Genomic DNA, 15,046 nt, shown 5'->3' with positions numbered 1-15,046 from the left:
ATGTCGGGGGCTCTGAGAGTACAGTGAGATGAGAACCAGTTATTTTACCCTTACTTCTCCCCCATTCCTTCCAGATTCTTCCTGATCCAATAGGCCACGAAACCCCAGAGTGACGATTGGTTACAACAGGCCAACAACAGGCTAAATATTCTATATCAGGCCTCAAGTTTGGCAGGAAGGAAAATGAGGCAAGACTTATCGCTTCAAAAGGCCCCCCGTAATTTTTCAATTTCTTTGTGGAACATATGTGCCCAGAAGATGCCTGGGTCAAAAGGAAAGAATATAAACAATCCAGGAATCAAGCCCCTTAGGCACTCAATCATCCTCCACGGCCTGGACTTAGGCATACTGCATACTTCTTCTTTATGCTCTTGCCATCCAACTCACCGGCAATCTGCTTCATGAACGTCATGCAAACACCATCGGCTCCCAGAACCCCACTCTTCACTAGTTCCCGTACCAACCACACCAACTAAAGGAGAGAGAAAAAGACGTATGAAGAGAAGGGCCTATACATTTGAGAAAGGGTCTAATCCAGTCATTTTATAAGTTAGGTGTACAAAGACAGGGGTGTGTTACCCCTGACTCCTCCTTCCCTTCCCGTTAGGAGAGGACCCATTCTCTGTCATGTCTCTGAGATGGATCTCTCTCTTCTTTCTGGCCTTACCTGAGTACGGCAGGTATCCTGCAACTTCAAGTACTTCTCCATGAGTATCTGGTTAATTTTATTCAGAACAATATTCATGCCGTCACGACTCACCAGAGCCAAGTCCCGGTAACACTGTAAGAAGTGAGGTTTGTGAGCAGCAAGCAAGCTAGGATAGGCTCCTGACCCCACTCAAAGGGGGCCCCCTGCCCTCTAGCCTCTCCAACGTAAATACTACCAACGGGATACAAGTGGCAGTGAAAAATTTTCTGCTCTAGAAGGCATGCTTACCATTCAATGACCAAAACACAAGACTTTCCACTCTGGAAAGACTTTCCACAAACCTTCCATAGGCTCCACCATCCCAAATCTATCCCTTGCTCTGTCATTCAGGATGGGGAAAAGGAACTGAGTTATTCTAGTAAGACAGAAAAGCCTGCTAAGAAAGGCTCCCTGTCCCCTTACCTCCCTCCTTAGGAAGCGTCACACTGTTTGAAGCCACCAGCTGAGCAAAACCAGGTGGAGGCCATCTGCTTTTCATCTGCCAGTAAAAGGTCACTGCAGAATGGGTTTGGTTGAACAGGCCAGAAAGGATCTCAAAGAGATTTTTAGACTTGTACTGACACAGCCAGATGAAACAAAGGGCTAGGAGTATTAAGGAAAGAGGATCCATGGACCAGGATCCCGGAAAGAAAGGGTAGACCCAAATCGAACTTCCTTAACGAAACATCTTTCTTTTTTTCTACAGGCTACCCTTTGCTTCTGCCAAGCACTAAAGAAGGAGGGGTCCTATAAGGTAAGGGAATGCATGCCAATTTCCTCTGAGAGCTTCTGTTTCTCTCACCCTGTCTCTCTAAAGAGACCAGACTCCTGGAGGACTACCTTAGGGGACCTCATTAGTAATCTCCTCAGCCTGCTGGGTTCTATGCTGTCAGCACAAAGGGCAAAATTATAGATAGGCAGTATCTCACAACCTCAGATGGCCAGTGGCAAGGACAGCATCAATAATACTAGCAATTATAACAGGGAACATGCATTGGCATTGTGCGAAAACTTTATATTCTATTTACTGCATCTGAATCACATAGTCACCCTATTTATTATCATCTCTATTTTTATAGATGAGGAAAACAGGCACAGAGAGGTTAAAGTAACTTGCCCCAGGTTACATTTGAGATAAGAGGAAGATTCAAATCCCAGCAGTCCAACTCTAGATTCCAAGCTCTTAATCGTAAAGACACTATCATATCATCAGAAATAACTAAAAGGAGAAGAGGCTGCTGGGGATGGAGGTTAAGAGTTTACAGTGGCTTTGAGACTACTACATTCCTAAACTCGCTCATCCTAAGTGTTCAAAAGAGAAGTACTCCGGGACTTCCCTGGCAGTCCGTCCAGTGGTTCAGACTCGGAGCTTCCAATGCAGGGGGTGCAGGTTCGATCCCTGGTCTGGGAACTAAGATCCTACATGCTGTGTGGCATGGCCAAAAAATTTAAAAATATATGAACATTTTTTAAAAAAGGAGAAAGAGAGAAGTAACCCTCACGACCAGCTGCTCCCTGGACTTGGTGTTGTCTGGGGACTCCTAAGAGATTAGCTACCCTACTTCCACTTCTATTACCCTTAAGTCGAAACAAGCATTCCGATGAAAATACAAATACTTAGGAATTCCCCCATGTGCCATGAACTTTTCATACTCCAAGGAGAATTTGATTATCCTCTGACTCCATCTGCCAGAGGGAGGGCTGGGAGATCAAAAGTACAAGCAAGGGAATAAGAGGTAAGAGAAGCCAGTGAACCACTGCCAACTTGCTTGTCAGTAAATGTGGTTCAGCCCTGGAGCCTTCCCTAGAGGAGTGAGTCACAGAATGGGCAGAGGACGAGGGATGCAGAGGCAGAAGGCAGACCCATGTCAGGCCAAAGAAGAGGCACAACCAGTAAGAGAGGAGCTGTTTCCTTCTGCCCAAAGGAGAGCAGAAATCCCAGAAATGCAGAAGAGACCCTGACAGGGAAGGACAGCCCTCAGGAGGCGCAGGGTCAGACGGAGCAAGTAGGTTCTGGCTGCCGAATTCCATGCTCCATCTGGGACCTTATTAACCACAACTGCTGGTAATGCATGCAGCCGGGCACCAGGAAGATCACATCATATCATATTCTTGATGCTTCCAGCTGCCTCTCCAAGCTCTGTGCCAGTGCACTGACTGGCTTGGAAGATAAGTAGATGGGTGGAAAAACTCAGCGGGAAACAGAGGGTCCCAAAAGAAAGGAAAGGTGACAGGACGGTGCTGAGGTAGGATACCTGTTCTGTGCTGGGAACAGTCATGTTCCAGCCTCAGCCCTCACAGCCCTCAACTTTCTTTCTAGAGCTATCTGCCGAGAGAAGCACCTGGACCAAGAACTGCCAGGGCCTGGTGTTGTATCTTTGGTGATGAAGGACCTTGGCATCGATGTTAAATCCTTTCCTATCACCTATATCCCCTAAGAGAACTGGAGCAGAAATTAAAGCCTTCAACTTAGCCTCCCACCACACTGCAGTCCCCCAGCCCGGCCTGCTCCCAGCAATTCAGTTTGGACATCAAATAGGAAATAAACCCAGAGAATATAAACACAAGGCTGCAAGTTAGGAAGGTAGAACTGGAACAAAATCCACCCCACGTCTATTCCACTCTCCGCCAACACCTGACAGCTCTTTCCTTAACTAAGTTTCTGTTCCAGGGACAGAATTAACTCCAAGTAAACCCTTAGGAAACACTCCCCTTGGTTTAAACTGAAGCCTAAAACAATGCATTGGGATCAGTTATCAGTTACGCCCACCCACAACTTCTGCAAGACAGAGTATTCTCTAAGACAATCACCCTTTTAGGAAGAAGGATAAAGTACTAGGAGATGGGGCAGATTCTTCCCCCATTCTCTGATATGGCTCAAGGCCTCTGAATGAGTCATACCTGATAGTTCCTCATTTGCCTAAAACTGTATTCTCCTAATTCCCAGTCTCCACCCACTTTGTCTGAAGAGGCTCCTAGGTAGGGGATGTGCTTGGAAACCTGCAGCATGTGAAAATAACTGATGCAACCAATCATGTCAACCAACTACGAGACCCAAGGTGAGGGCCTGGGCCACGCTCATGGGGCAAAAAGAAGACAAGGTGCTCTAGTGCCTTGCCATGTCTGGATGGCCAAATTCATGACATCATAAGCATTTATAATGCATAGCCCTATGACCTCTCACTGACTGGTCAGGCAAAGAGGTAGAAATACCACGGGGGCCCGCCCTCTTCACTGAGATTTACTGATTTACCCTAGCTGATTCAGATCTCATCTGAAACACAAATAAAACCAGCAGACTAGATGAATCTGCACTGAGGTGACTAAATAAGGTTTTAATTGCATGTGTAAAAACTCACATGAGAGAAAACTAAGCCTTAACCCCAACCCTTCACCCCCATCTTTGTCAACACTTTCTTTCAAACAGTGAGGCTGGGGTGGATCACATTACTGATTAACACCACCAAACTGGAGACATTCATTTGTCTTTAAGGTTCTCAAAGATCAATTTGCTATGAAAATGAAACGCCAACTTAACTCAACAGTGCCCCAGCCCAGAAATAGCCTGGGAAACCAGGGACTTGTCAATACTTGCTGCCCTTACCACCTACCCTGACCCCAGGTTTGCCATGACCACAAGCAGCTAAGCCAGGGGACCATGGGCATCCTGTCCTTGTCCCTAAGAATGCTGTTCCGTTGGTTCTCCTTGAACAGATAACCTCTAGGTTTCTTACAGGTGCACTGAGAGCAGTCTGGGGCAAGGGAACAAAGACGCCAGTTTCACATGGGCTTTCTGAGAAGATTAAATGTCTGGATAGAGCTGAACACAATGTTGGACACAGCATGATTGTTTCCTTTCACACTCCCTTTGTTCAAGGAAGGGGTAAGGAGAAAACTGAATTCCCCCACACCAAGCTCTTCTTTGTTAGTGTCACGCAGTTAATGCCAGATACGACAAGTGTCTCCAAACCATCATGCAAGACTCAAGGACACAGAAAGCGGAAATCCAGAGAGGCAAAAGACAAGATTTTGCTACTTTACTACAGAAAGAATGGAGTCCAAAGAGAACATCCTGCTCAGGCCTTCACCACAAGGAAGGATCTCTCTTAAACCATTCTATTAGTATCAATACATAAAAAAAGATTCTTCATTTGTGAAGAACTCCAGACTAGTTTTCATACAGTATTCCTCAGGAAGTCTGACTGCAATGTATTCCAGTCTTCTCTTAATCACTACATTATTATGGCATCACCTAATATTAAGCTTTCTAGGACTTCCCTGGTGGTCCAGGGGTGAAAAATCTGCCTGCCAATGCAGGGAATATAGGTTCGATCCTTGGTCCAGGAAGATTCCACATGCCTCGGGGCAACTAAGCCTGTGTGCCACACCTAGAAGGTAGCCCCTATTGTCTGCAACTAGAGAAAACCTGTGAGCAGCAACAAAGACCCAGCACAGTCTCCAGATTAAATCCCAATTCTTTCAGCCCTGACTCAAAAATCTACAATTTAAAACTCTTTAAATCCCTTTTCACTCTCACAACTGCATTTTCTTGCCTTTTAGCTTCAGGATCTGAAGAGAAAGGATTTTAGTAAGAAAGTGACCCATTTACTGAGTGAAAAGGGAGTTACTATATTTGGAGAACAAGATGATCCAGCCCTGGTCCAAGGGTCTGATACTAAACCAGTTAAGCCAAAAGTTCCACCATTCTCTCAGATCGTATCTGAGAAGGGAATATGGGGCCAGAGTAGCGAGTCTTCTTACCTTCTGGGCTTGGGCTGGTTCGGTAAGGACAAGGGTGAAGAGGCCCAGGCAGATTTCCTCATGTTGTGGGGGGCCTTTGCATACCTGGGATAAGAGAAAAGAAAAAACTAGTTGTCACTCAAGAGAAAAGTTCTTAAGCACGGTTACTCCCAGAAAACTTGGGACTCTTGAGTAACCTGCAAAGGAGAATCATCAGCTAAAAGTGATGGGCATCTGTTTTAGGAGAGAGGTGGAGAGAAAGGATGGATCCATACTGCTTTCTCCAAGGCTTGATGAAGGCCAGAGGCAGAAAATAAAGTGTTTGAAATGGGGGGGAAATCCTGCTCCACACCTTAACAGCCTTCAGTAGAGAGGGAGCCGCAAAGAAACATACTCAAGACTTTGGGCAAATCACTGAACCCCTGGTATCTGTAAGGTGAAGACATAATAAGAACACTTACTAACAATAAATATTTATTGAACATTCACTGTGTGCCAGAAACTACTCTAAGTCCTTTCCATGTATTACTTTAAATCCTTCAACCTCAGAAATGTAAAAGATCAAATATGTGAGGATGATTTATAAAGAAAATTAGCCACCAGAGAACTGTAAGTTATCTTTTAAAGTTGTTATTTAATGATGCCTAAGGCAACCCACTCCAGTACTCTTGCCTGGAAAATTGCATGGATGGAGGAACCTCGTAGGCTACAGTCCACGGTGTGGCAAAGGGTCGGACACGACTGAGCGACTTCACTTTCACTTTCAAGGCTTCACGAGATGGGACTCCCAGATTAGGAAAGACAGAGAGGAGTTGGGAAGCCTGGTTCAGGAAACCGAGACATTAGCTTCAACCCCTAGCTCCTAAACACTGAAGTCTTTCCATCTTTCTGATCATGTCTGAAAGCTTTCAAAGCAGCAGAAATGGGTTCAGAAAGAGTATTATACTCACATAGGCATTGAGGGCATCATTGGCCTCTCTCTCGGAGACACCCGTAGTCATCGATGTCACAATGCTCATACATCTTTCCAATCTCTGTGAAGGGGTGAGAAAAAAATTTAGAAGCCTTCATACCAGCACCTATGACATATTTCTGGTCCTAAAAAAGCTTTTTAAAAATTTAAATCACGTCACATCTCCAAAATAGAGAAAACCACTAGGCCATTCAGGTATGACCTAAATCAAATCACTTATGATTATACAGTGGAGGTGATGAATGGATTTACTCATTGGGATTAGATCCGATAAACAGCGCCTGAAGAACTATGGACAGAGGTTCGTAACACTGTACAGGAGGCAGTAATCAAAATCATCCCAAAGAAAAAGAAATTCAAGAAGGCCAAAGTGGTTGTCTGAGGAGGCTTTACAAATAGCTGAGAAAAGAGAAGCAAAAGGCAAGGGAAAAGGGGCAAGATATAACCAACGGAATGCAGAGTTCCAGAGAATAGCAAGGAGAGACAAGTTCTTCAATGAACAATGCATGCAAAGAAACAGAACAGGACAACAGAATGGGAAAGACTAGAGATCTCTTCAAGAAAGCTGGAGCTATCAAGGGAACAGGAACATTTCATGCAATGATGGGCATGAAAAAGGGCAGAAACAGTAAGGACCTAACACAAGCAGAAAAGATTAAGAAAAAGTGACAAGAACCCATAGAAGAACTATACAAAAAATGCCTTAATGACCAGGATAACCACAATGGTGTGATCATTCATCTAGAGCCAGATATCCTGGAGTGTGAAGTCAAGTGGGCTTTAGGAAGCATTACTGCAAACAAAGCTGTGGAGGTGATGGAATTCCAGCTGAACCATTTCAAATCCTAAAAGATGACACTGTTAATATGCCAGCAAATCTGGAAAACTCAGCAGTGGCCACAGGACTGGAAAAGTTCAATTTCCATTCCAATCCCCAGGAAGGGCAATGCCAAAGAATGTTCAAACTACAGCACAACTGCACTCATTTCACAGGCTAGTAAGGTAACGCTCAAAATTCTCCAAGCTAGGCTTCAACAGTACGTGAACCAAGAACTTTCAGATATACAAGCTGGATTTAGAAAAGGCAAAGGAATCAGAGATCAAATTGCCAACATCCATTGGATCATAGAAACAGCAAAAACTCCAGAAAAACACCTACTTCTGCTTCACTGACTATGCTAAAGCCTTTGTGTGGATCACAATAAACTGGAAAATTCTTCAAGAGATGGGCATAGCAGACCACCTTACCTGTCTCCTCAGAAACTTATGAGGTCAAGAAGCAAGTTAGAACTGGACAGGGAAGAACTGATTGGTTCAAAATTGAGAAAGGAGTACGACAAGGGTGCATACTGTCACTCTGCTTATTTAACTTCTGTACAGAGCACATCATGTGAAATGCTGGGCTGGATGAATCACCAAGTGGAATCAAGACTGCCAGAAGTATCAACAACCTCTGATATGCAGATAATACCACTCTAATGGCAGAAAGTGAAGAGGAACTAAAGAGCCTCTTAATGAGGGTGAAAGGAGTATGAAAAGCTTGCTTGAAACTCAACACGATAAAAAGCAAGATCCTGGCTTCTGGTCCCATTACTTTATGGCAACCAGAAGGGGAAAAAATGGAAGCAGAGACAGATTTCCTTTCCTTGGGCTCCAAAATTGCTGTGGCCAGTGACTGCAGCCATGAAATTAAAAAGATGCTTGCTCTTTGGAAGGAAAGCTGTAACAAACCTAGACAGTGTATTACAAAGCAGAGACATCACTTTACCGACAAAGGTCTGTATAGTCAAAGCTATGGTTTTTCCAGTAATCATGTACAGATGTTAGATAGAGCTGGACCATAAAGAAGGCTGAGCGCCGAAGAATTGATGCTTTTGAACTGTGGTGTTTGTTGGAGAAGATTCTTGAGGGTCCCTTGGACAGCAAGGAGATAAAACCAGTCAATCCTAAAGGAAATCAACCTTGAATATTTATTGGAAAGGCTGATGCTGAAGCTGAAGCTCCAATACTTTGGCCATCTGATGGGTAGAGCCGACTCATTGGAGAAGACCCTGATGCTAAGATTGAGGGCAAAGGGAGAAGGGGTGGCAGAGGATGAGCTGGTTGGATGGCATCACTGACTCAATGGATGTGAGTTTGTGCAAACTCTGGGAGATATTGAAGGACAGGGTAGCCTGGCGTACTGCAGTCCATGGGATCATAACTGAGCGACTGAACAACAACACATCTCCAGATCTAACTACTAGTTTACAAGCCAAGTCACCATGGGGGTATCATCAGCAAAATCCAGAAAGTGTAAACCATGACAGGCTTCCTGGTTTCTTTAACATTTAAATTACAAGGGGAAAAGTGGGGGAGGGGAACCTCATGTATTAGATGAGGCTTAAGTGAATTCTCTGGCAGTCCACGGGTTAGGACTTGGCGCTTTTACTACCAGGGCCTGAGTTTGATCCATGGTTGGAGAACTTAGATCCCACAATCCATGTGGCAGGCCAAAAAAAAAAAAAAAAAAGACTTAAAATGACAACTCCTTGAACAGAATAAGGACCCACGAATCCATGCTGATAGATACATACACACATGACAAACAAAGAAGGGAAAGCTCTTCCTTATAGTGGAATGCTAACTAAAAACACAGAAGGACTGATGGAAGTAATAACTGATTCAGGGAAATATCATTAACGCTAAAACTAGAGGTGAAACTTTCACAAGAGTATATAGTCACATAGGCTCAAAATACTTATTAATCAAAGAGAAAATAACTGAAGGGAATTCTGGAGGATAACATCTTAACCAAGCAATCAGAGTTAGTATCCCAAGTAACAAGACAAACTGACAGCTGAAATTTCAGACAACCCAAATTCAGAGATTCTATAAAATACCTGGCTTGTTAAAGTGTTTAAGGTGAAGGACAGAGACAGGACTAAGAATAAAAGAGACAGTACACCTAAATTCAGCATGTGATTCTGGGCTGCTATAATGGACATTATTGGGACAACTGGTAAAATGTGAATATGTACTGTAAGTAATATTAACATACTGATGTTAAATGTTCCAGTTTAGATAATAAAACAGGGATTATGTAACTGAGACTCTTGTTCTTAGGAAATACTCCTGGAAGTATTTAAATCTTAAGTGGCATGCAGCTGCAGCTGATTCTCAAAAGGTTAAAACAATATGTATACAAAATGAAAAGCAAATGCAGCAATGTTAACTGGTGAGTCCAGAAGAAGAGTATGAGAGTTCTAGGTCTTAATAGTTTTTCTATAAGTTTGAAATTATTTTAAAACTGTTATTAGGAAATTAAAGGGACATGTCAACTGAATGCAACAAATGTGTGTTCTTTGTCTGATTACTGATCTGAAAAAACCACTTATAAAAAGAGTTTATGGGAATTCCCTGGGAGTCTCTGCTTTGATGCTTGTGGGCCCAGGTACAAGCCTTGGTCCAGGAACTAAGATCCCACAAGCCATGCCACACAGCCCCCCAAAAAAAACCCCAAAACAAGAAACCCAGTAAAGCACATGACTTAAGGCAAAAAAAAAAAATCTTAAAAAAAAAAAAGGGATTTATGAAACAGTCAATTTGAACAATGAGGATTTTATTACATTGAAGAATTAATAATATTTTAGGCATGCTATTGTGGTTATGTTAAAAAGAGAAAAGTCCATCTCTCACAGACATATATATGAAATACCTACAGATGAAATTATATACCTTGGGTTTGCCTCAAAATAATCCTGAGGAGACTAAAGGGAGATACAAGGCCGCCATGTACTGGTAAGTACTGAAGCAGAGTGATTGTTCCAGGGCGGCTACACTACTCTCTCTACTTTTTCATGGTTGAGATGTCCCTCCAAAAACGTAAAAAATAAACTTGAAAAAAAAAAAAAGGTGAGCATAAGAAAGAAAAGAACTAGTGGAGAACAAAAGGCCAAACTAAAGCTCCCAGGGTGTCCAGTGAAACAAAGGTGAGGACACTAAAATCCAGGCGGGGCTAGTGGTGAAGCACCCGCTTGCCAATGCCGAAGACGACGTAAAGCACAAGGGCTCACGAGGAACCCAGACTGAAAGAGACACGTGTACCCCAGTGTCCATCGCAGCACCGTCTATAATAGCCAGGACATGGAAGCAACCTAGACGTCCATCGGCAGATGAATGGATAAGAAAGTTGTAGTACATTTACACAATGGAATATTACTCAGCTATTAAAAAGAATGCATTTTAGTTCTAATGAGGTGGATGAAATTGGGGCCTATTATACAGACAGAAGTAAGTCAGAAGGAAAAACGCCAATACAGCATACTAATGCATATATATACGGAATTTAGAAAGATGGCAACGATGACCCTATATGCAAGACAGCAAAAGAGACACAGATGCAAAGAACAGACTTTGGACTCTGTGGGAAAAGGCGAGGGCGGGGTGATTTGAGAGAATAGAATTGAAAGATGTATATTACCATATGTGAAACAGATCGCCAGTCCAGGTTCTATGCATGAGACGGTGCCCTGGGACTACCCTGAGGGATGGGATGGCGAGGGAGGTGGGAGAGGGGTTCAGGATGGGGGACACATGTACACCCATAACTGATTCATGTCAGTGTACCGCAAAAATCACTACAATGTTGTAAAGTAATTAGCCTCCAATTAAAATAATTTTTTTTTTAAAAGAAGGGTTTGATCCCTGGGTCAGATCGGGAAGATCCCCTGGAGGAAGGCAATGGCAACCCCCTCCAGTATTCTTGGCTGGAGAATCCCATGGATAGAGGAGCCTGGCAGGTTACAGCCCAGAGGGGTCGCAAAGAGTTGGACATGACTGAAGCAACTTAGCACCAGCGTACACCAAGGACCATTCTTAATTATAAAGGAAAACTCTATAACATAGTATGTGCTAAAAATTCTAAGGAGATTTTAAGTCACAGATCCTGTTTCAAAGCATTTAATACTAAGGATAAAGAAATTATTGACAAAGTGTATCTCATATTAGTCAGTGAGCCTCTTCCTAAACTACCTAAACTACTTCCTAAGTCTTTTAAAACATCTTATTGAGAACTACTGACAAATAAGGACAAAGGAAAGAGGTCCAGGAATGAAAGACCATCATCCTTCTCCTTTGACCATCTTCCTGAGGTTGTCTACCATCCCTACCTAAGAGCAGAGTAGAACTGAGTATTAAGGCAAGGAGCTTCCAGAGCCAAAAAAATTCAACCTAAATTAGGCTCAAAGCTGCTCAGGTTTGACAACGTCACTGTCCAACATCAGGTCTGACTATCCTCCAAATTAGGTCACATCAGAGTGCTCAGCCTTAATCAACAGCACCTGTGTACTTGTGGAAAGGAGCTGTGAGATCACATGAAAAGCTGAGCTGTAAATCTCACAACCCGCCTCTCCCACAAACTCTGAGATCCATCATTACCTAGTCCAGCTCCTATATTGTAAAGGGAGGAAAGAAAATAACCTCAGGTTGTATTTTCTCTTTTTAAGTCTTATCCTTCTTCATCTAAGACAGTTATCAGTTCCTCCAGTTGCTAAATCCAGGCTGTTCTTGCTGGGTACTCTGGGAGGCCCTGCCTACCCGGCCTAGGTTAATAAGCAGTTTCAGAGTGGAGGAAGATGGTGAGCAGGCAGCAAAACAGCATCATAAAATCCTAGACATCACTGTGATAAAAAGGAAGAAATCTCTGCTGAATCAACAGAGATGCAAGAAAAGTCAAAAGAGCAGCTGGCTGTGGAGCCAATGGACAAGCAAGGACCAGGAGACTCCCTCCAGTACTTGTAAGCCTTGGGCTAATCTTAGGTGAATTACCTAAATTACCAAAACTTACTTAGCCTTTTATTTATAATACGCTGGTTTTCTTAGCTAAAAAGATTAGAGACAGAGCCCATATAAAGTTGCTTTGGGGATTAAACAAGGTTAACATATGTGAAAGCACCTAGCATATAGCCTCAGTTGAATCACTCTATTCATCTGTGAAGAAGCTCAGCGATCACACAACTGAATCCATGAGGACGAGACAACCCTTCAATGCTCCCTGCCACTACTTTTAATGGCATGTCCTCAGAGACTCCTGAAACCTGAGCCCTACACAGTTCAGTTCAGTCAGTCGTGTCCGACTCTTTGCGACCCCATGAATCGCAGCACGCCAGGCCTCCCTGTCCATCAACATATCCAAGTTTACTCAAACTCACGTCCATCAAGTCGGTGATGCCATCCAGCCATCTCATCCTCTGTCGTCCCCTTCTCCTCCTGCCCCCAATCCCTCCCAGCATCAGAGTCTTTTCCAATGAGTCAACTCTTTGCATGAGGTGGCCAAAGTACTGGAGTTTCAGCTTTAGCATCATTCCTTCCAAAGAACACCCAGGGCTGATCTCCTTTAGAATGGACTGGTTGGATCTCCTTGCAGTCCAAGGGACTCTCAAGAGTCTTCTCCAACACCACACAGGACACCACAATCCCTAACCAGGTTGAAAAACTTCCTCTCCTACTTTTGCCTTCCGTGAGAGAAGAGGAAAGAGTTGGACACAGAAGGACCCTGCACCAAGATCCTGGAGCAAAGCTGGAGGGCTGGCCTTGTTTCTCCCTGTGATGTAACACAGAGACCTTGGACTGAACCACGTTTCTCTAGGGCCCTCCTCGATATCTAAGCTCCATTCAGAGGTCTGAGTCATTTCTATGGGTCACTGCCGAGTCAAGAAAGAAAACTGGCATCTTGCAACAGGGAGGCCTAACTAAGCATGTAGAAAATGGCAGAGTCCAGAATTGGATGGGTGAATAAAAGCCATGAGGAAAGAAATATGAGGGTTGGTTCTTCCCAGGCAATAGAAATATATAAAGGATACTGCTTTTCTTGAACTACAGAAGTTACTTTCCCAAACAGATGAGTGAACTAATTACAAATCATTCAGAGTGACTGGAGGACCACATCTCAGAGGGCTGTAGAAAGCCAGATCCCTACAATCAAGCAGTAGTACCCCTTCTTCCCCTCAGACAACCGAGGCCCTTAGTAAAGACGGAACCACACGTGCAGTTGCCAATAACTGCTGGCAGAATGACTGTTCAGAGGAAGCCCTTAACGACATCACCTCAGAGAGTTGAGTGAATATTTACCACCTCTAGGAGCTTCTAAAATAACTTTTCTAGTACTAAGACTACCTTACCATGGTTTCCATGACAGAAGCAGATGGAGAGCGGGTGGAAAGCAGGGAGGCCTTCTAGTCTGCAAGTATATACCTGAAGCTGGAGACTAAAGTCTGAGGATTGCTCTTACCTCCCAGTGTCTCCTCCTTCCTCCAGGTAACATCCAGTTTGCTAAAAATTATATTATTTAATGGCTTCCCAGGTTGTTCATGGTAAAGAATCCGCCTGCCAAGCAGGAGACTCAGGTTTGATCCCTGGGTTGGGAAGATCCCCTGGAGAAGGACACGGCAACCCACTCCACTATTCTTGCCTGGGAAATTCCATGAACAGGGGTATAGTCTGCTGCTGCTGCTAAGTCACTTCAGTCGTGTCCGACTCTGTGTGACCCCGTAGACGGCAGCCCACCAGGCTCCGCCGTCCCTGGGACTCTCCAGGCAAGAACACTGGAGTGGGTCAGTCTATGGGGTCACAAAGAGTCGGACATGACTTAGCGACTAAACAATAACAATAGTAAATACTTAAATACTGTCCCCTTATGAGAAGTCAGTGGCCTTCGGAGACTAAAATTCAAAGGCTTAAGGAAAAGATATGATCTGACCTACAAAACCCCCAAGGACTCACATTAGTAAAGAGTTAACTGAACAAACTGGGTTCCAAGTATTCTACAACCGAGAGTCACTGTAAGTGAAATGAGGATTTAAGGGGAAAAAATCAGAAATGACTCAAAGCCCATTCCCTGGAGAATCTTCACAGACTGGATGAGCCTGAGAGAAAACCTGGAAGGGACATACCTCTAACCAAATGCAAAACTGAGACCTGTCCAGAGCTTAAGAGGAGGTTCCAACTTGTTTGAGCCACAGCTCCTGCCTTTAGCCTTGCTTCAAAGTAGACAGGGTCCTTCTCCACAGAGGAGTGACCAGGAGCTTTGAAGGCCTGTGAGATTAGGAGCTACGTGTTCTAAACGCCTCCAATCTTTGGCACTATTTTTATCTCATTCCTCAAATCTGGATGGGGATGGGCAAGAATTCCCCATTCAAAGAAAAGAACAGGGCCAAAGAGAAGAAAGCATACGACAAATGGTCCCTTGGGCAGAAGGGTCACAGGCCCGGCCTGTGATGCTCCTCACCAGCCCTTCACACTCCAGGCCTCGGGGGGCCTTTCCTCATCACGTCCAGCTGACGCCGGTCTCTTCACAACCCTCACTGGGTTTTTGTTTTTACCTTTCTTGTGAGTGTTAACTCAGTCTTTAGATGATAAGCTCTGGAAGGCTGGCCTTGGGTCTCCCTACTGTGTTCCTGGGCAATAGGTGGGACTATGCTGGAAACAACCAAGCCAGAACCACCAGAGATCAGTCAATACTAGGTTTTGAGTGCGGAGATGCGTGACGAGACCCAGGGGAAGAAGCCAGTAAGTCTTAACCTTAGTCACTCTGATCTAGTGGGAGCCGCACTTGAGGTTAAAAACTGGCAAGGCATGTTGGAAAATTCAGATGCAAAGGACAAAGG

General features: G+C 44.1%; 1 protein-coding gene across 2 annotated transcripts in view; it reads right to left on the bottom strand.

The window, feature by feature from the left end:
- Nucleotides 1-15,046, bottom strand: part of INTS3 (integrator complex subunit 3) — a 40,291-nt gene that overhangs the window by 21,787 nt on the left and 3,458 nt on the right. For both annotated transcript variants that reach the window (XR_011247015.1, XM_069542703.1), the window contains exons 2-5: nucleotides 6,379-6,462; nucleotides 5,450-5,533; nucleotides 668-781; nucleotides 388-472 (exon numbers count right to left, since the gene is read on the bottom strand). Coding sequence is in view for 1 of the 2 variants with exons in the window: in XM_069542703.1 (XP_069398804.1) it covers nucleotides 388-472; nucleotides 668-781; nucleotides 5,450-5,533; nucleotides 6,379-6,462 (367 nt within the window). In the remaining variant the exon portion in view is untranslated. The remainder of the gene's footprint in view (nucleotides 1-387; nucleotides 473-667; nucleotides 782-5,449; nucleotides 5,534-6,378; nucleotides 6,463-15,046) is intronic.

This window comes from Ovis canadensis, chromosome 1 (assembly GCF_042477335.2).
Source record: "Ovis canadensis isolate MfBH-ARS-UI-01 breed Bighorn chromosome 1, ARS-UI_OviCan_v2, whole genome shotgun sequence".
NCBI classification, from domain to species: Eukaryota; Metazoa; Chordata; class Mammalia; order Artiodactyla; family Bovidae; genus Ovis; species Ovis canadensis.
Note: the sequence above shows the minus strand (reverse complement) of the source record. Positions and strands in the feature narration are given on the sequence as shown.